General features: G+C 40.5%; 1 protein-coding gene across 3 annotated transcripts in view; it reads left to right on the forward strand.

Annotated features, from left to right (window-relative positions):
• Nucleotides 1-19490, forward strand: part of smek1 (SMEK homolog 1, suppressor of mek1 (Dictyostelium)) — a 101898-nt gene extending 82408 nt beyond the window's left edge. Inside the window, exons 9-15 of one of the 3 annotated variants that reach the window (XM_020509971.2) lie at nt 2654-2777; nt 12798-12956; nt 13067-13236; nt 14047-14189; nt 15101-15291; nt 16892-17115; nt 18639-19490. In XM_020509971.2, coding sequence (XP_020365560.1) covers nt 2654-2777; nt 12798-12956; nt 13067-13236; nt 14047-14189; nt 15101-15291; nt 16892-17115; nt 18639-18761 — 1134 coding nt within the window. In that variant the 3' untranslated portion in view covers nt 18762-19490. Of the gene's footprint in view, nt 1-2653; nt 2778-12797; nt 12957-13066; nt 13237-14046; nt 14190-15100; nt 15314-16891; nt 17116-18638 lie in introns of those variants that run through there. The other 2 variants (XM_020509972.2, XM_020509973.2) reach the window with 2 other exon arrangements.
• Nucleotides 19491-19901: the final 411 nt, after the last annotated feature.

The following is a 19901-nucleotide window of genomic DNA, read 5'->3' on the forward strand; positions in this document are numbered from 1 at the left end:
TTTTGGACTTCAACACTTCCTAATCTGTCACCTGTCAAGAAATATTCTGATTTTCCATTTCTGTTCCCAAAGTGTATAAACCCATGCTTATCCTCATTGTACTCCATCTGCCATGTTCTTGACCACTTGGCAAGTCCAAATCTCTTTGAAGCCTCTTTTCTTACAAATGTATTATTTCTGATTTGAGCAATTCAACTGTTTTTCTTGGAATGTCAAATTGTCATCTTCTTCAGATTTAGGCTGATTCTGGTTCCACACTGGTTTGATGTTCGTGAAAAGACTGAAATTCCAGTAGGTCTCACTAGTGTCCTTTGTTCATTGCTGTACAAATTATTCCATTAATGTAAAAGTTTTACTTTTGAAAAATGTTCTCTGGCTTACTTATTTGTGAAATAACTCCAGAGGCTGGTATTCTGTCAACAAATCACCTTTTATATACATATGGCGAGTCCTTGACACTAATCCAGTTTTCTTGGAGCCAGGTCTTACAGTGAATGGAACCTCTGACACTCCTGTCTGTATTTGTCAGCCAGGGCTCCTTGATTGGACCCTTTGGTGGCTCAGTGGTTAGCACTGCTGCCTCACAGCGCTAGGGACCTGGGCTCGATTCCATTCACGGGTGACTGTCTGTGTGGAGTTTGCACATTCTCTCCATGTCTGTGTGGGTTTCCTCTGGGTGCTCCGGTTTCCTCCCGCAGTCCAAAGATGTGCAGGCTAGGTGGATTGGCCATGCTAAATTGCCCATAGTGTTCAGAGATGTGTAGATTAGATGGGGCTGGGTGGGATGCTCTGAGGGTCAGTGTAGACTTGTTGGGATGAAGGGCCTGTTTCCACACTGTAAGGATTCTATGATTCAGATTAACAGCCCCAATTAGGGAGCTCATTCTGTGAGGTCCACCTGGCTGACCTCATTACAATCACTACAAGTTGAGATTTGATTCTCTTTGTTTTAATTTTGTTATTCTGTTAAAAATGGCTGTTTGCTTTTGAGCTCAATTGGTATTAGGTGTCACAAGCTATCACTTCACCCTCCAGGTGGGTGTCCTTTCCTGAATTCCTCATGGGTTTCATACCCTGGACATGTATTTCCAAATGGCAAGTGCCCAAGTCCTAGGATGAAATAGACTAAAAATCATAATCCTTGAAGTAGAATTGTACAGGATGCTTAAGATTGATCAGCATAGTTCAATATTTAACAATCGTTCAGTCTCTTCCATCAGACGGAGTTCTAAAATTGATTGTTTAATAACCTTTGTGAATTCTTGTATTTCTGTTACCAGAACCCCTCAACAGTTCCATCTGTATAGCTAAGGAACATAAATAACAGGTGCAGCTGTGAATATATCTGATTAGCTTGTGCAGAATTTTGAATCCAGGCTAGTGCTTTTATAATTGTTACTGCTTTAGACATCAAACATTCTACAATTTATAAAGGATCACAGCCATCCAATTTTTAAGTACTTACTGGTAGTATTGACAGAATAGCAAATTTATCTGGAGTTCAGTCAGGAGTAAATGTTAAAGAATCTCTGTTTTACTAGATCCTTTATTCATTCATGGGATGAGGGCATCACTGGCTAGGCAGTATTTATTGCCCATCCCTAATTGCCCAGAGTGCAGTTAAGAGTCAACCACATTGCTGTGGGTCTGGGGTCACATGTAGGCCAGACCAGGTAAGGATGTCATTTTCCTTCCCTAAAGGACATTAGTGAGCCAGATGGGTTTTTACAACAATCAACAATTATTCATGGTGATCATCGGATTCTTAATTCCAGATATTTATTGAATTCAATATTCCACCGTCTGCTGTGGCAGGATTGGAATCCGGGTCCCCAGAACGTCATCTGGGTCTCTGGATTAGTAGTCCAGCGATGATACCACTAGGTCATTGCCTCCCTTCTAGATGGGCCACAATGCAGGAGCAATCAAACTTGGTATTTAGTGATTCAGAAATGTTCTTTATTCCCAATCCAAGAAAGGCATTAGTGCTTTTTTTTTTTGCATTCTATGAGGCCATGTTATATTAATTTGCAATTTAGTGATTTTAGAGCAGCTATATAGTCTGCCCTCAACTAAAGAGAACTTAGATTGAAAGATAGCTCTTTGGCTTTTCACTTGTCGGAGTACTAATTGAGCAAAATGCATCCCAATAGAAGTAATTTTAGTATGGTACATCCCCTTGCTAAAACTGTAGAAGATTATCTTCAAATTTGAAAGTTTGTAGGGAGTAGATTCAAATGTTAATGTAAATGTTGGAGGACCACTGCTGTCTGATGCATTTCTCCTCTTAAGTGTGCTTATTTAAATTCCTCACTTTTTTCTTGAGATCTTTGCACTGTACTAACAGCAAATTAATAATTAATGGTACATCACCCAAGTATTGATGCAATAAAGTCCATGTCCAAACATAGTCCAAATTGGAAGAACAAAACCCATCACTATTTTGCCAGACTGAGTGTATCTGTTTTAGTAAGTAGAAGATGTTCTCTGACCAGCTTCGTATCAGATTCTGCTTCTTGGACTGTGACTGCATGAGTAGTAAAATATTAATAAATGAGCATTAAATTGCAGTCCCTCTGGGCTGTTAGAATAATAACATACTTACCATTCTGAAAGCAGGGAAGTCTAAATTAGGATGCATTATTTTGTGCAGAAAACAGAGAAGACGGAATTCCTGAGTTTCTTTTACAAGCACTGCATGCATGTCCTGACTGCCCCCTTGCTGGCGAATACCACTGAGGAGAAGCCCAGCAAAGGTGAGCCATCTCCGTATAATGGTCAGTACCAATCATCATCTTACCTTCAGTGTGTGGCATGCAAATACACTTGTGTCAAAATGTTAAGTGGTAATGAAGAGATTTCCTCAAAAACTCAAGTCCTGGCATTGCCTGTCTCTGATATCCAGCAGCACTGGTTGTGTTGAAGATTTTTGTTGTTTGGTCAAACAACATGAGTTGAGGAAAGAAAACTGAAAGTTCAGCCCTCAGTACAGAATAACCTGCTTGTCACTGGGTTGGAAGTCAGTCTTTATTAACGTTGATCATCAAAATAATTGTATGTCATGACTTTTTCAAAGATGCCAATGTTGAGTTGAGGTTCCTCAGTTTTTCAGTTATGTCTTTCTTGCATTTCTATCAATGCCTGGCTGTCCATAATATAAGTCTCCTAAAGGGCTGCAGATTGTTCCTGCAGGACCCACACAGCAAATGCTGTGCAAAATCATTAAGAGCCTGGCTTTTGGTAAGAGAAAACCCAATTAAATTGTCCGAGTTAGGCATTATATATGAGATTAATCCTCCAGAGCATGGATATGGGTTAATTTTCTTGTTCTGTGTCTAACTTTTGTGTGCTCTCATTATTTGTGGGCATGTTTAATGTTTAGACACAGCTTGGTTCAAAGAATTAGGTGATGAATACATTCTGTGATGCATAGTATTTTGGTGCATCTCACGTGCATTTATGCAACTTGAAAAAGCCATGTCTTTGAAATAACATTTTGGATTTTAACTTCCTTTGCATGATTGCTTGGTTTTGTTAACACCAACTTCTTGAGACACAATGCTGTAGGTCTATCAAACCCAGCTAGACATATAATTAAGCAGATAGCTCTGAATAAGTTTGTGTGTTCTGGCAAATGATAATATAAAGTCATTTTTTAAAAAAATTTCATTACATTTGTTTAAAACTAACTTTCAATTCCTTGAAATTCATGTAAAGACTGACTGCCTAATCCAAACACAGGTTTTGTACTCAAATGTGTTTCTGAGAGTTATGGTCAGTTATGTCTTTGTCACCATTAAGGATTCCCAAATTAGATGTGCAAGCAGACTAAGATTTTTTTTTATTATACTAATATCCTCCATCGATACAAATGCAGGACAGTAACAAATATTCTACGTCTGTAATGATTTTATATATTATTAAATGAAATTGTGCACTTTGGTTCTCAGTAATGTAGGGACTGTTTTGTTTATATACATCTTTTGGACTGTGCTCCTGCTCACTGTGTCACTCTTGAGCAGACATGTGGGATATTAATTATACTGCCATATTTGCATCACTGATTACAGTTATGTAATAAAGTGTTTAGATAGTATATTGAGTGATGAATTTTTATATTACAAACATGCAATTTCAAGGAAAATGATATGGTTGTTTAATGTATGTTTAAAAACTAATTCAAATTGAACAGAAATACCTTTGTTAGAGCTTATATAAAGTATTAATTAAATATTTTTAACAGTAACCATGTTAGCAGGCAATGCCATGCATTTTTCTTGCTCAGTCTTGTTGCTTTCTTCTTCATGTAGTTCTATTCGAGGTGATTTTGAAAGTAAGCAACATTGTATTTACACTGTCACTCATTTTCAGTGATACCAAATATTTGGGTTTTTATTTGTCTGCTCCTGGGCATATTTCTTCTGGTGGGCCAGAGTTGAAGGACTTCCTTTAGAGTCCTGAACAGTCCTGTACCAAAGAAGGACCATTTAATGGTGTCACTCAATCTTAAAATGTCACAGCAGGTAAAGGTCTGCTGACATTAGTTGTTTTGCTTGGCAGAAACCAAAAGAACAAAGAAAATTACAGCACAGGAACAGGCCCTTTGGCCCTCCAAGCCTGTACTGATCCAGATTCTCTATCTAAACCTGTCGCGTATTTTCCAAGGATCTGTATCCCTCTGCTCCCTGCCCATTCATGTATCTGTCTAGATACATCTTAAATGACGCTATTGTGTCCACCTCTACCACCTCCGCTGGCAACACGTTCCAGGCACCAACCATCCTCTGCGTAAGGAACTTTCCACGCATATCTCCCTTAAACTTTTCCCCTCTCACCTTGAAATCATGACCCCTAGTAATTGAGTCTCCCACTCTGGGGGGGAAAAAGCTTCTTGCTATCCACCCTGTCTATACTTCTCATGATTTTGTAGACCTCAATCAGGTCCCCCCTCAACCTCCGTCTTTCTAATGTAAATAATCCTAATCTACTCAACCTCTCTTCATAGCTAGCGCCCTCCATACCAGGCAACATCCTGGTGAACCTTCTCTGCACCCTCTCCAAAGCATCCACATCCTTTTGGTAATGTGGCGACCAGAACTGTACGCAGTCTTTCAAATGTGGTCGAACCAAAGTCCTATACAACTGTAACATGACCTGCCAACTCTTGTACTCAATACCCCGTCCGATGAATGAAAGCATGCCGTATGCCTTCTTGACCACTCTATCGACCTGCGTTGTCACCTTCATGGTACAGTGGACCTGAACACCCAGATCTCTCTGTGCATCAATTTTCCCCAGGGCTTTTCCATTTACTGTATAGTTCACTCTTGAATTGGATCTTCCAAAATGCATCACCTCGCGTTTGCCTGGATTGAACTCCATCTGCCATTTCTCCGCCCAACTCTCCAATCTATCTATATTCTGCTGCATTTTCTGACAGTCCCCTTCACTCTCTGCTACTCCAACAATCTTAGTGTCATCTACAAACTTGCTAATCAGACCATCTATACCTTCCTCCAGATCATTTATGTGTATCAGAAACAACAGTGGTCCCAACACGGATCCCTGTGGAACACCACTGGTCACAGCTCTCCATTTTGAGAAACTCCCTTCCACTACAACTCTGTCTCCTGTTTCCCAGCCAGTTTTCTATCCATCTAGCTAGTACACCCTGGACCCCATGCGACTTCACTTTCTCTATCAGCCTACCATGGGGAACCTTATCAAACGCCTTACTGAAGTCCATGTATATGACATCTACAGCCCTTCCCTCATCAATCAACTTTGTCACTTCCTCAAAGAATTCTATCAAGTTGGTAAGACGTGACCTTCCCTGCATAAAACCATGCTGCCTATCACTAATAAGCCCATTTTCTTCCAAATGTAAATAGATCCTATCCCTCAGTATCTTCTCCAGGAGCTTCTCCACCACTGACGTCAGGCTCACTGGTTTATAATTACCTGGATTACCCTTGCTACCCTTAAGGAGACAACATTAGCAATTCTCCAGTCCTCTGGGACCTCACCCGTGCTCAAGGATGCTGCAAAGATATCTGTTAAGGCCCCAGCTATTTCCTCTTTCGCCTCCCTCAGTAACCTGAGATAGATCCCATCGGGAGCTGGGGACTTCTCTGCCCTAACGCCTTTTAGACTCCCCACCACTCCCCCCCCCCCCCCCCCCCCCCCATGCTGACTTGACGTAGAGTAATCAAACATCTATCCCTAACCTCAACATCCGTCATGTCCCTCTCCTCGGTGAATACCGATGCAAAGTACTCATTAAGAATCTCACTCATTTTCTCTGACTCCTCGCATAACTTCCCTCCTTTGTCCTTGAGTGGGCCAACCCTTTCTCTAGTTACCCTCTTGCTGCTTATGTATGAATAAAAGGCTTTGGGATTTTCCTTAACCCTGTTTGCCAAAGATATTTCATGACCCCTTTTAGCCCTCTTAATTCCTCGTTTCAGATTGGTCCTACTTTCCTGATATTCTTCCAAAGCTTCGTCTGTTTTCAGTTGCCTAGACTTTATGTATGCTTCCTTTTTCCTCTTTGCTAGTCTCAATTTCACCTGTCATCCATGGTTCCCTAATCTTGCCCTTTCTATCCCTTATTTTCACAGGGACATGTCTGTCCTGCACGCTAATCAACCTCTCTTTAAAAGCCTCCCACATGTCAAATGTGGATTTGCCCTCAAACAGCTGCTCCCAATCCACATTCACCAGCTCCTGTCGAATTTTGCTATAGTTGGCCTTCCCCCAATTCAGCACTCTTCCTCTCGGACCACTTTCGTCTTTGTCCATCAGTATTCTAAGACTTACGGAATTGTGATTACTATTCCCAAAGTAATCCCCTACTGAAACTTCAGCCACCTGGCCGGGCTCATTCCCCAACACCAGGTCCAGTATGGCCCCCTCCCGAGTTGGAGTATTTACATACTGCTCTAGAAAACCCTCCTGGATGTTCCTTACAAATTCTGCTCCATCTAAACCCCTAACAATAAGTGAATCCCAGTCAATGTTGGGAAAATTAAAATCTCCCATCACCACCACCCTGTTGCTCCTACATCTTTCCATAATCTGTCTACATATTTGTGCCTCTATCTCACGCTCGCTGTTGGGAGGCCTGTAGCACAGCCCCAACATTGTTACCGCACCCTTCCTATTTCTGAACTCTGCCCATATTGCCTCACTGCTCGAGTGCTCCATCGTGGCCGCCTTCAGCACAGCTGTGATATCCTCTTTGACCAGTAATGCAACTCCTCCACCCCTTTCACCTCCCTCTCTATCCTGCCTGAAGCATCTATATCCTGGGATATTTAGTTGCCAATCTTGCCCTTCCCTCAACCAAGTCTCAGTAATAGCAATAACATCATACTCCCAGGTACCAATTCAAGCCCTAAGTTCATCTGCCTTACCTACTACACTTCTCGCATTAAAACAAATGCACCTCAGACCACCGGTCCCTTTGCGTTCATCATCAGCTCTCTGCCTACTCTTCCCCTTAGTCACACTGACTTCATTATCTAGTTCCTTACAGGCTTTAGTTACTACCTCCTTACTGTCCACTAACCTCCTCATTTGGTTCCCATCCCCCTGCCACATTAGTTTAAACCCTCCCCGACTGCGTTAGCAAAAGCAGCCCCTAGGAGATTGGTTCCAGTCCTGCCCAACTGTAGACCGTCCAATTTGTAATAGTCCCACCTCCCCCAGAACTGGTCCCAATGTCCCAAAAATCTGAACCCCTCCCTCCTGCACTATCTCTCAAGCCACTCATTTATCCTGCCTGTTCTTTCATTTCTACTCTGACTAGCACGTGGCACTGGTAGCAATCCTGAGATTACTACCTCTGAGGTCCAACTTTTTAACTTGGCTCCTAACTCCCTAAATTCTGCTTGTAGGACCTCATCCCATTTTTTTTTACCTATATCATTGGTGCCTATATGCACCACGGCTGTTCACCCTCTCCTTTCAGAATGTCCTGCAGTCGATCTGAGACATCCCTGACCCGTGCACCTGGGAGGCAACATACCATTCAGAAGTCTTGTTTTCGACCACCGAACCGCCTGTCTACTCCCCTTACAATCGAATCCCTGATGACTATGGCCCTTCCACTCTTTCTGTTTCTCTTCAGTTACTGCAGTCAATACTGTTGCAGTGAGGAGATCATTTTAAAACACTTACTCATTTGAACTTGGGGATAAACAAGTGGTAGTTAATTTACCAAATAACTACTTGATTTTGTTTCTGTTGTTTAATATCAAGCATGTACAAACTGTGATAATTCAAGTCGATGTTCTACATAAAATCCAAAAGTTGAAAAATCTATAAATGTCCTGCTGGTTAACGGTTACACTAACTGCTCCAGTCAGAAATATGTATTCTGAATCATGGGTAGTCTGGAAATTTTTTGAGCTAACTAAAACAATGCACAGCACTGTATTTGAATAAATAACACAATTTTTCTTGGTGTTTAATAATATTCTATTGCTGTGTTTTGATTCGGGTAAATATTTATAATGTTTTGTTTTATTTGTTCGCGGGAAGTAGGCTCTGTTGGATAGGCCAGCATTTATTATCTGTAATAGAGGGCAGGTAAGTGCTAACCACATTGCTGTGGGTCTGGAGTCATATGTGTAAAAGGTGGAATATACACGTCCCTAAAGGACATTATTAAACCTGATAGGTTTTTGTAGCAATCATAAATGGTCATATCGCCACCATTGTTGTTCCATTTTTTTTATTGCATTCAAATCCCACTAGATGGTGAGATTTGAACTCTGTTCCCCAAAGCATTAGCCTGGGGTTCAGAGTTAATATCTAGTCACACCACTATGCCGCAGCCTCTTCTGCCATACTTGGGATAAGGCTACCTAACAACACTATTATGGAGAAAATTTAAAAGTACTGAAATGACTTGATCCCGAGCGTTCCAGACAAGAGATGTTACAGTGTACGCTGGGGCCTGTTGTGGCATTGTGGTAGTGTTCCTACCTCTGAGCCAGGAGATCTAAGTTCAAGCCCCATCTGTTCAGAGGTGTATAATAATAGTTTGATTAGACAATATCTACTTGTGATCCACTGGGATTAAATTTCAGCAAATCAACAAAAGTGGAGCTTCCTCTCAAATCTCCAAAATCTTACTTGGGAAAGGCGATATCCAGAAGTGATTACAATGTTGCGCTTCCTGGTAATAGTAGATCTGTAATAACCTATTGTACAAACAACTTATTTCCAAACTTATGTCAGATAAAGCCTAGATTTAGATTAGCTACTCGCTGAAGCAAAGATATGAGCCGAAGGGAAGTTCGGCACCTTGAATCCACACTCCCCTTTCTGGAAGTCCTAAAGCGAACATACCAAAGACGACATTGACAGAGACCTGACTTGTCTGTTTTAGACATAAGTGATGTGACAGTGAATGCAAGTGCAGGAGATGTGCTGTTTTCTTTCTCTCTCCATTGCCCCAAACACACTCACCAAGTGAAAGCAATTTAAATGCTTAGGAGATGGTAGGAACTGCCGATGCTGGAGAATCTGAGATAACAAGGTGTAGAGCTGAAGAAGTGTCTAGACCCGAAACGTCAGCTTTCCTGCTCCTCTGATGCTGCTTGGCCTGATATGTTCATCCAGCTCTACACCTTGTTATCTCAGCAATTTAAATGTGCTGCTTTCAGTTTAGTACGCTGCATAGACTGCTCAACATGTGGTCTCCACTACATTGGGGCGATCAAATCCAGATTGAGTGACTGCTTTATAGAATATTTGCAGGCATGACCCATCTGCCGCCTCCTAAAAGCATGACAGGAATGCTGATGGATGATTGTTTGTGAGCATACTTTTCCTTATCTGTCTTTCTAAACTAGAATATTTGCTTAAACTAGGAGCCAAGAAATCAAGAAAATGTCTTGGAATAAATATAACATTAAATTAATAAGAGCAGAGAGTGGGTCTGAAGGCACAAATTAATATTAATCATTAAACAATGTACTAATTTGATCCTAAAATAGGGATTAAAGAGCTATTTTTCGGTCATGCCATTTGAAAGCTGTGCCCTGTATTTGCAATTCCTAATTATTCATGTACTAATTTGATTCCTGTGGAAACTCAGGATGCAACTTGTGTCTTGGATGACCATCTGTGTAGCAAGCATCAGTTTGAGCTTCGGATTTCTGAACTTGAGGCGCTGCTGGAGTAACTGCAAAACAGTGAACTTGCTATTTTTTTCTGTGCACAAATTTGCTCTCTCATTTGCCCATTCTAAATTGGGTGTTATATTTCAAAGTATTTCATTGTATGAAGTGCTTAAATAAAACTGTCACCTATTAATTACCTGAAGGTGTTATTTCTCAATTGAAATAAATTAGAGTCATAGAGTAATACAGCATGGAAACAGGCCCTTCGGCCAAAACTGATCCATGTTGACCATGGTGCCCACTCAGCTCGTTCCAATTCATTTGATCCATATCCCTGTAAACCCTTCTCATCCATGTACCTATCCAAATGTTTTTTAAGTGTTGCTATTGTACCTGCCTCAACCACTTTCTCCGGCAGCTCATTCCCCATCCGTGGGTAAAAGACTATATACATTCATCCTATCTATTGCCCTGCATGATTTTATACACTTCAATAAGGTCACCCCTCATTCTCTTCCGTTTCAAGGAATAAAGTCCTCTCCTAGCCAACCTCTTCCTATAACTCAGGCCTACTAGATCTGGCAACATCCTCGTAAATCTTCTTTGCACATTTACCGGTTTAACTATGTCTATCCTGTAACAGAGTGACCAAAGCTGTACACAATTCTAGATAGATGTGGTATTGAATGAATTAATGTTGGCACAAAGAAAGTGTGATACAAGATTGCAAAAGAGCCTGATGTTGTGTCTCAGCATATAACTGTGTACAGTCTCCTTCATTTCAGTATGGTGTTAGCGGGGATTTCTGTACAATGACTCTGGAAAATTGATAACAATTCGAGCTTCTAATTACTTTGAAGTACTTTCTAATGTACAGTGCCCACGGTGGTATGGACAAATGAGGCCACTATTTTGCACAGAAGCTGATTCCATTAGTTTCAATATGAATAATCAATTGCGACTATTTTTGGACTATTTTTATTGAAGGAGGAATAGTGATTAAGACACTGAGAATTCCTTGTACTAATACAAAAAATGCCACAATTGTACCTTCTACCATTGGAGAAGGTAGTCCTTGCCTCAAAGCAGATTCAGTGTGCTTGAATCCACAGGTGGTGAGAGAAAGTGAAAATGGCAATCTACAAAGTAGCTGGCTGTTTCTTTTATTGAATCTTTGTTGCGAAGCAGAGCACTATGTGATAATTATGTAAAATTTAATTTAGGTTGATCCAAAGAACAGCTATATAGAGCATTGGTGTGATGTACAATCAAAGTGCTTAAAATCTGTATATATTGTACAATTCATAACTTCCTTGTTATTGCAACCTTGTATTTTCTGCAACCACCTATGGACTTGTAGTTGGAATGTAGGCGCAGGAGTAGGCCATTTAACTCTTTGAATCTGCCCAATTCAATTAGATCACAGCTGATCAACTATCTACTTCTGGACACCAATACTTCCCAACCCCTCTCCAATTAAGAAATAATCTGCTTTTCTGTTTCTACCAATGTGAATAACTTGTCGCTTATTAACATTATATTTATTCTGAAAGTTCTAGTCCATACAGTTACTGTCCAAGTTGCCTTGAATCCTGTTTGCATTCTCTTTGCAGCTTACATTCCCATCCAGTTTGGTGTTGTAAACAAATTTGGATTATCGCAAATGGTCCCCACATCCAAATCATTCATGACTTTGTTTATTGGTTTGCTGACCAGTGCGTGCACCTCCTTAAGTCACAAATGCACATTCAAGGGGTTTTGGGGGAGGGGAGAGTTAGCTGGAGGAAGAGGGACGGCAGAGAGAGGGCCTATGAACACCTGGGTCCTGTTCCCTTGTTATCTCTGGGAATTCCCCCCAACCCCAACTGTTCTGTCCCCACCCACCCCCCCACTCCACATCCTCGCTACTTGCCACTGAAACCCATTTTGTATACGTGCTTCCCTGCACATGAGCAGTGTTGCACTGGCGTGTGAAGTCACACAAGTCAACATGATAACATGCTGTGTTTGGAATTGTGCGCATGCGTGTTCTCGAATTAGCACATGTGCGTAGTTGTCCGCAATTGCGGGTGTCAGTAAACACTACCAATATCAAAACCTTTTGTACACTGCACGTCCCACTATGTATTACCAGTTAAGACATGCATTACCAGTTAACCTGTGTTTACCTTTCCCTTCAAGAAAGGATAGCATAAAGTGTTAAAAATTCTTTTTTCAAAACATTGCCTAAGATGTGAACTTCTTAAAGGAAAATAAATCACTGGCTTGTATGTAAAGCCACTTACTGCATTATAAGCTTATGATTGAACTCCTGCAGTTTACAGCTATCAAAACCAATAATTTCTATTTCAGTGTGTTATAGTCAAGTTATCTTGTCAGATTTTCTTTTTGACTTTATTACAGCACTCTGTTTTGTTTTAAACACTGAGATGTGACAGAAAATCAAAATTCAAGACGATTAATTTAGACGGTGCAGTTAGGAACAGGAATTAGTCATTTGGCACCTTGAGCTTGCTCAGCCATTCAGTACGTTCACAGCTAGTCCACTTGTGGCCTCAACTCCACTTTCCTGCTTACCTCTTATAACTTGTTTCTCAACACAGCCTTTAGGAAAAAACATTGCTTTAAAAATTGATCAAACCAGATTCATGCTTTACTCTTCAGATGACTTTCAGACAGCCCAGCTTTTGGCCTTAATTTTGGAATTGCTCACCTTCTGCGTGGAACACCATACCTACCATATCAAGAACTACATCATAAACAAAGACATTTTACGGCGAGTGCTTGTACTCATGGGCTCAAAGCATGCCTTTGTGGCATTATGTAAGTTTCAGGCTGATTTTCTTTTAATAAATTAATCTCTTCTTTCTAAACTGTTCTTTTTTTTTAGGCACGGTATTTTATACTTGAATCTGTATTTACTTTAATTTCAGGTGCACTTCGCTTCATGAGAAAGATAATTGGGTTGAAAGATGAGTTCTACAATCGCTACATAATGAAAGCCTTTCTGTTTGAAGCTGTGATGAAGGCATTTCTGAATAACGGGTCCCGGTATAATTTGTTAAATTCGGCCATCATTGAAATGTTCGAGTTCATCAGAGTGGTAAGTATGGCTATCTTTCTGCCAGGTGAAAGTAGCTGATTGGTGGGAACTGGGGTAGAATGGGCAATGCCGCAGTGTTGGTGGTGTGTGCTTCAGTCCTTCATACTGCTGTACCTAATTTTAGTCATAATGCCATAGAAGGCAGGGGACTGCAAAGCTTCTCCAGCTTTCTGAGTATCCCCATCTTATTCACACATTATTAAAGCAACTACAGTGAAAGGCAAGTGGAGATCTCATTCTGATGAAAGCCTTGTCTTAGCACACTGCCACATTGTACAATCAGAAGTGGAGAGAAGTAGGATGGAGAGTCTCCAGCAGTTTAGTGTCATATATCTTGTAGTGGATCATCAAGATGCAGAGAGAGAGTAGTTTACTTAGATATGCTTTCCACCCAAGGTTTAGGAGTGAACGTCAGGTTGCGCGTTGTTAAAAGCAAGTTCTGCAGAGACTGTTTAGTTTATGGTTGATTTACTTACTGTAACACTGGAGAAAAAGAAGTCTCAAGTACTAACAATGTGACAGGAGAAAATGTACACACCATAGCCGTAAGCTTCTGAAAGATTAAAAGAAAGGTTGTCACCGCCTTTCTTAGGCTTTGCATTTTCTGATGTTAGTACTTCACAAAAAGAATGTATAATAAATTTATATGAGCCTCTCATTGTCCAGGTTCAACTTAGTACATTTCCATGTTGAGACCTAACATTGAGAGAATTTTTAATGTGCAAAAATGCTTAATTCTGTTGCCTTGATAAGTGACACTCGTAGAATTTTGTTTAAAGCTGAACCATAATGTCTTGTTTTTCCATACAGGAAGACATCAAATCGCTAACAGCCCATGTCATAGAAAATTACTGGAAAGCACTTGAAGATGTGGATTATGTGCAGACCTTCAAAGGACTGAAACTGCGTTATGAGCAGCAAAGGGAAAGGCAGGATAATCCAAAACTTGACAGGTGGGTATTTTCAATAAATATCATTTTTCTTCCTTAAGAACTTGATGTAAAAAAACCACAGTTTATTGCATGGGTTTTAGCAAAAGTTAAAAAGTTTGTATGAAGGGGGTTGCAGTTAGAGTATTCAAGTTTTTAATTTAGAACATTATATGAAGGAAGGAAAACTGGAGGGCAGTCTGTCATTTTGTTGGCTTGGGAAAGAAGGGTTAGAAAATATAAGTGTGATTTGATGTCATAAAAGTCTACTGAAGCAAGTGAAATATGTAAAGTGAACTTATCTTGTTTCCGCTAGTTTTTTCTGGGACCATAGACAATACACTGCTGTTACTTTTAAATCTGAACATCGTGTTTATCTTTGTATGACAGCTCTTTGCATTTGTCATATTTGAGAAGTGCTATTGGTATGCGTCATGAATTTTTATTCGTTGATCAGTTTTGACCAGTAGACTTGGGAGTATGTAGTCTTTATCTCATTTGTGTGCCTGGTTTTTCTGTCCTTTCCCCTTCTCTCACTTCTTCCCCCTCCTCTCCCTTTCTATCCCTCTAATATTGACAGGCTGTATTTCTGATGATTTTACACAACTGAATATCTTGTGCATACTTCAGAGGGTATTTGAGGTTGTCATTGTTGACCTTTAAGAGCCAAATATAAGGTGAACAGAATAAAGATGGTGGAGTTCCTTCCGTATTAATGAACCATTTGGGATTTTGCAACAATCCGATATTTTAATGGTCACTTAATCTACTAAGAAATGTATTTCTTTGCATCTTTTCTCCTATTGAATTGAAATTCTTATTGCCATAGTGAGATTTGAATTCCAGTTATCTGGATTACGATTCCAGTGATTTAACCACTACCATTCCCACTATGGCAAAGCATTCTGATGTTTTATTTTATCTCTGAAATACAGTATGCGCTCCATCTTGCGGAATAACAGGTACAGACGAGATGCCCGCACCTTGGAGGAAGAGGAGGAGATGTGGTTTAACACCGATGAGGATGAAATGGAAGATGGGGAGCCAGTGCTACTACCAACTGACAAGTCAAAAAATGATGACGAAATCATGGACCATTTTGGCAAATTTATGGAGAGGAAAAAATGTATGGAATCTGCCAATTAAGTGTAAATTCTTCTTTTTATTACTTGACTGCAGGAATAAGTGGCTCTCAGGTTGAGCAGTGCTCTCTAGCACAGAAAGTTTCCCCAGTGTCAGTTCTCTCATGATGGTGGATGCCCTATTACTACTTGTGGCAGACGGGAATTCACATTTTGACAAGTGAAAAATCTGCTTGACAAACCGCTTCAAAAGGCAGCTTCACAATGGCCTGTTGGGCAAAAGACACCACGTGGACTGGGGAGAATGTTAGATTTGGCTTCTGCATCCTTGGGCTCAAAAGGTGGGGATAGAAATCGATCCAGAATCCCACTTTGACTATTATCAAATGACGGAAATGCCAAATGACAGAATTAGTCTTGGCTGTAATGTCCCATCTGAAGGATGAGGAGCTCATTTACCCTCACTCTTGCAAGAATATTGACTTTTTGGCAACAGAGTGTTTCTAACAACTACGGAACCACACATCAGTGACAGTGAACACCTGTGGGACAGTGACAATGTTGTAAATGAATCAGCCAGGATATGCTCCAGAGATAGACAGCAGATGATGCACATTGAAGCAAATGTTTAAATTGGTTTTCTCCATCTCCAACTTCATTTTCATTTACCTCCACCCCTCTTTCCCTTACTTCCTGTTATTTGTACTGCCCTCAACGGCTAGTGCTTTGATAATTGTTGTTTTTTAATTTTGATGGGTGTGGTTTAAAAAGAAAAGGGCTGCTTTTTCCCACTAGGAGAGTTGGTCAGGAAGGGGAGAGAGCAGGCTGGAATTTGTACAGAACTATGGACCACAAATAAACAGTTGCAGAAGGCAGATTGAATCCGGCTTCCAGCTTCAGTAAAGGGATGACTAGCAATATAACACAAAGGAGCAATTGATAACATATAAATCACAGTACAATTCGAGAGTGTGAAATTATTCATATGTCAAATTAAACATTTATGTAACTGAACCAATTTTAGGCCTAGTTTAGAACTTAAGCTATTAGCTCGTGTATTTTGTATGGATTTAGGAGGAATCTAATTGATTGGGATGGTGGCGGAGCTGCAGTTTTGGTCTTGCTTCAATTTAGATCTTGCAGCTAGCAATTCAGTGACATTTTTATAAAAGTCAACACAACAGAAAGCTGTTTAATCCCTCTTGCTCATCACAATTGCTAGTTGACTACTGCATAATCCTATTCCCTTTTCTTTATCCATGAGCTAGAAGAAGATTTTCTATTGTTAATATTCCATTCCATTTCCCACTTCCATATATTGTGTGAAATTCATTTTATACAAAATACAGTGGCATTCACTGCATAATCTTAGTTTTTATCAATGAATTTAGTGTTACAAGAGGAATATACTGGAGGTCTAATAACAGAAAAGGTTAAGTGCACTTTAATTTGAGGACTTAATCTTACAGTTTGTTCATTCAATTCTCCTGTATATTTAGTAGTTGAATGTGTCACTTCTGTTTTGAAGAGATGACTCTGATTTACACTGAAGCTTTTTTTCATGTATTGAAGCTAAACTGGTGATTTCTGTAAGGTACAATTTTAAATATTTTTGAAGTAAATTGTGACCTTCCCGTTTTTTAGTGAAGGACGGGGATGAAAAGGAGGTCCTGACGAAAAGCACTCTGACAGGGAGGCAAAGTCCCAGCTTTAAGCTTTCCTTCTCCAGCAGTGGAAGCAGCAAGTCCAGCCTCACCAGCCACTCAGCCTCAAGTAACGCACCTGGGTCACCAGGTTCCCCGGGATCTCCAGGATCACCCGGAACAATAGTCAAAAGCACACCTCATGTGGCAGCTATTACCACCAAGGTATTGTACTGGAGTTAAGTGAGTCTTTAAGACGCTGGGGCCATTTCAGATCATTGCTGCAGCCTGACCTCTCCATCTGATTATCTCCTAATGTTGACTATCCACCATATCCATTAGAGTGGAACGGTGGCACAGTGGTTAGCACTGCTGTCTCACAGCGCCAGGGACCCGGGTTCGATTCCAGCCTTGGGCAACTGTGTGGAGTTTGCACATTCTCCCAGTGTCTGCGTGGGTTTCCTCTGGGTGCTCCAATTTCCTTCCACAGTCCAAAGATGTACATGTTAGGAGGATTGGCCATGCTAAATTGCCCACAGTGTCTAGGGTGAGAAATGCAGGGAATGGAATAGGATAGGGGGTGGGATGCTGTTCAGAGGTTTGGTGTGGACTCGATGGGCTGAATGGCCTGCCCTCATACTGTAGGGATTCTATGATTCTATGATATCATAATCAAGTTTACTTTTCATTCCTTTTGTCAAAATAAAATATTGGCTACAAAATCATTGTTCAATCTCAGGTCTTTAATACCAGTTGTTTTGTGCAAAACTGAGTAACCCCGCCAAGAGCAGTCGTACATAGGATCACTGAATAATGGTCAGGAACGAGAACTTTGATTTTTAAATTCACTATGCAGAGCTGCATTTCGTTGCCACTCAGCTGAGATTAGCTAATCCAGCACAGAAAATGTTGCTACCTGGAATTTTCTGAAGTGTACAGTAAGATGCACCAACTTTACCAAATAGACCATTGGGAGAACTGTGTTGCCAAATTAGTGTAAAATTAATCATTCTTATTTTGAAGTTCTATCCTTTATAATTGATTCATGGCACTTGTCAACTGTCCAATTCAGGCAAATACTCCTAGGTGTTTGCTAACAATGTTTGATCATTGGAAGGCGCAGTAGCAGTTGCGTCCCATTTACTTCCTATCTAAAATAAAAAAAACTCAGCAGGTTTGGCAGCATCTTTGGAGAGAATAATTAAGTTAACATTTTGAGTCTGATATGATTCTTCGCTGGAACTAAAGGGGCCGGAGAATGATAGTTTTAATGCCATTGATACAGGTGAGGAGCAAGGGAAACAGATACTGAGAGTGTTAGAGCAAACAGCCATGATGCTAGAGGAGAGAAAGAGGTGAAGAATAGGTGTTACGGGACGTGTAAATAGTAGGAAATAGGTCAGTTCTGTTGAGAGCAAACAATGGGTGGGGAGGGAGTGTAATCAAAATGGAGGACTCAATTCTGAAGTTGTTGAACTCAGTGTCGAGTCCTAAAGGCTGTAAAGTGCCTAAGCAGAAAATGAGATGCTAACTTCCACCTGTAGCTGGCTTGGACAGAAATATCTATGTTAGAGCAAGATGGTGTATTGAAACAGCAAGCAACTGGAGGGTCTGGGTCATTCTTATGGACATGTGTTTGGTCTCACTATTGTAGAGTATTTTTCAATCTTAACTCTGACTAGTCAGCATTTGAAATATGTTGCCCACTGTATATTTATCTGTTGTAAAATTTCTTTCTTCTTGTGCAGGGCGGTCTAATCGGCCTTGTAGATTACCCAGATGATGATGAAGAGGAAGAGGAAGAAGAGGAAGATGGTGATGAAAAAGAACAATTGGCGCCTTTGACTAAGAAATCTAGGCTTGGATCCTAATGGTGATCTCCTTTAGCCTTGCCCAATGGCATTTGGTGACCTGCAAATATCACCAAAATCAGAAAAGGGTGTCAGAACAGTTCTGTCTCACACAGATAAATGTACACATGGAATTCTGCTGATCAAGTGCCAATCCAGCCAAGTGGGAAACAGCAAAACTGAAGTTCAGAACAAAGGATTTGGAACTTGACACTCGAGTGTATCCAGGCTTTGACCACACTCTACCCCCTTTCTCAGGGAAGGAAGATATAAAGCAGCATCCAGTGAGGGTGGGAGAGTTTTCTGGTGCTACAAGTGTAGCATGATCGGCTCATTTTGGTCCGGTCTGAAATGGTGTGTGGGAAGGTCACTGGAAATTTGAGAGGATATCGCGATGTCTAACAGTAATTCTTCCCTGGAGTGCCAGCAGTTTTTCTCATTGTTCAAAGACTTGCCTTCCCATTGTACATTCAGGACATCGATGGTCATGATGAACAAAAATATTTTAAAGGAGCCTCTGTGGGAGGGCTGAGAGTACACAATTTTTCTCTTTTTAACCTTTGCCCTTTAAAACTGCATAATTTTTTGAGGAAAAACTCACATCTGCTCTGATTTAAAAAATGAATGGAATTTCTAGATGTGATCATTTTTGTTTCATATCTTGCATTTTCTTCAATTTTTTTTTTCTTGAGTGTACACTTAGTTGTTTAAGTATATTTGGGACCATTAAAGAAATTTTGATGTAATGTATTTCCCTCTGTTGTATTGGAACCCTTCATTATGTGTTATTTGCATGGAGGGGGATTTTCTACTCAAATAGAAATTGTTTAGTTGTATCTTAAAGATAGCTTACTTAATTTTTTTTAGAAAAGGCTGGTTCCAAATAGCCTTTGACAAGGTGCTGCTTGATGGCTGCTAAATAAGAGCCCATGGCATTAGGGATAAGGAACCGACGTGGATAGAGAATTGGCAGATTGGCAGACGACAGTAGGATTTACAAAAAGGATTCTGATGATGAAGGGCTTGTCATATGAGGAGCTGTTGAGGATTCTGGGTCTGTACACAATGGAGTTTAGAAGGATAAGGAGGGATCTGATTGAAACTTACTGGGAGGCCTAAATAGAGTGGGCGTGGGGATGTTTTCACTAGTAGGAGCGACTG

Source organism: Rhincodon typus, chromosome 8, assembly GCF_021869965.1.
Source record: "Rhincodon typus isolate 14 chromosome 8, sRhiTyp1.1, whole genome shotgun sequence".
Taxonomy (NCBI): Eukaryota; Metazoa; Chordata; class Chondrichthyes; order Orectolobiformes; family Rhincodontidae; genus Rhincodon; species Rhincodon typus.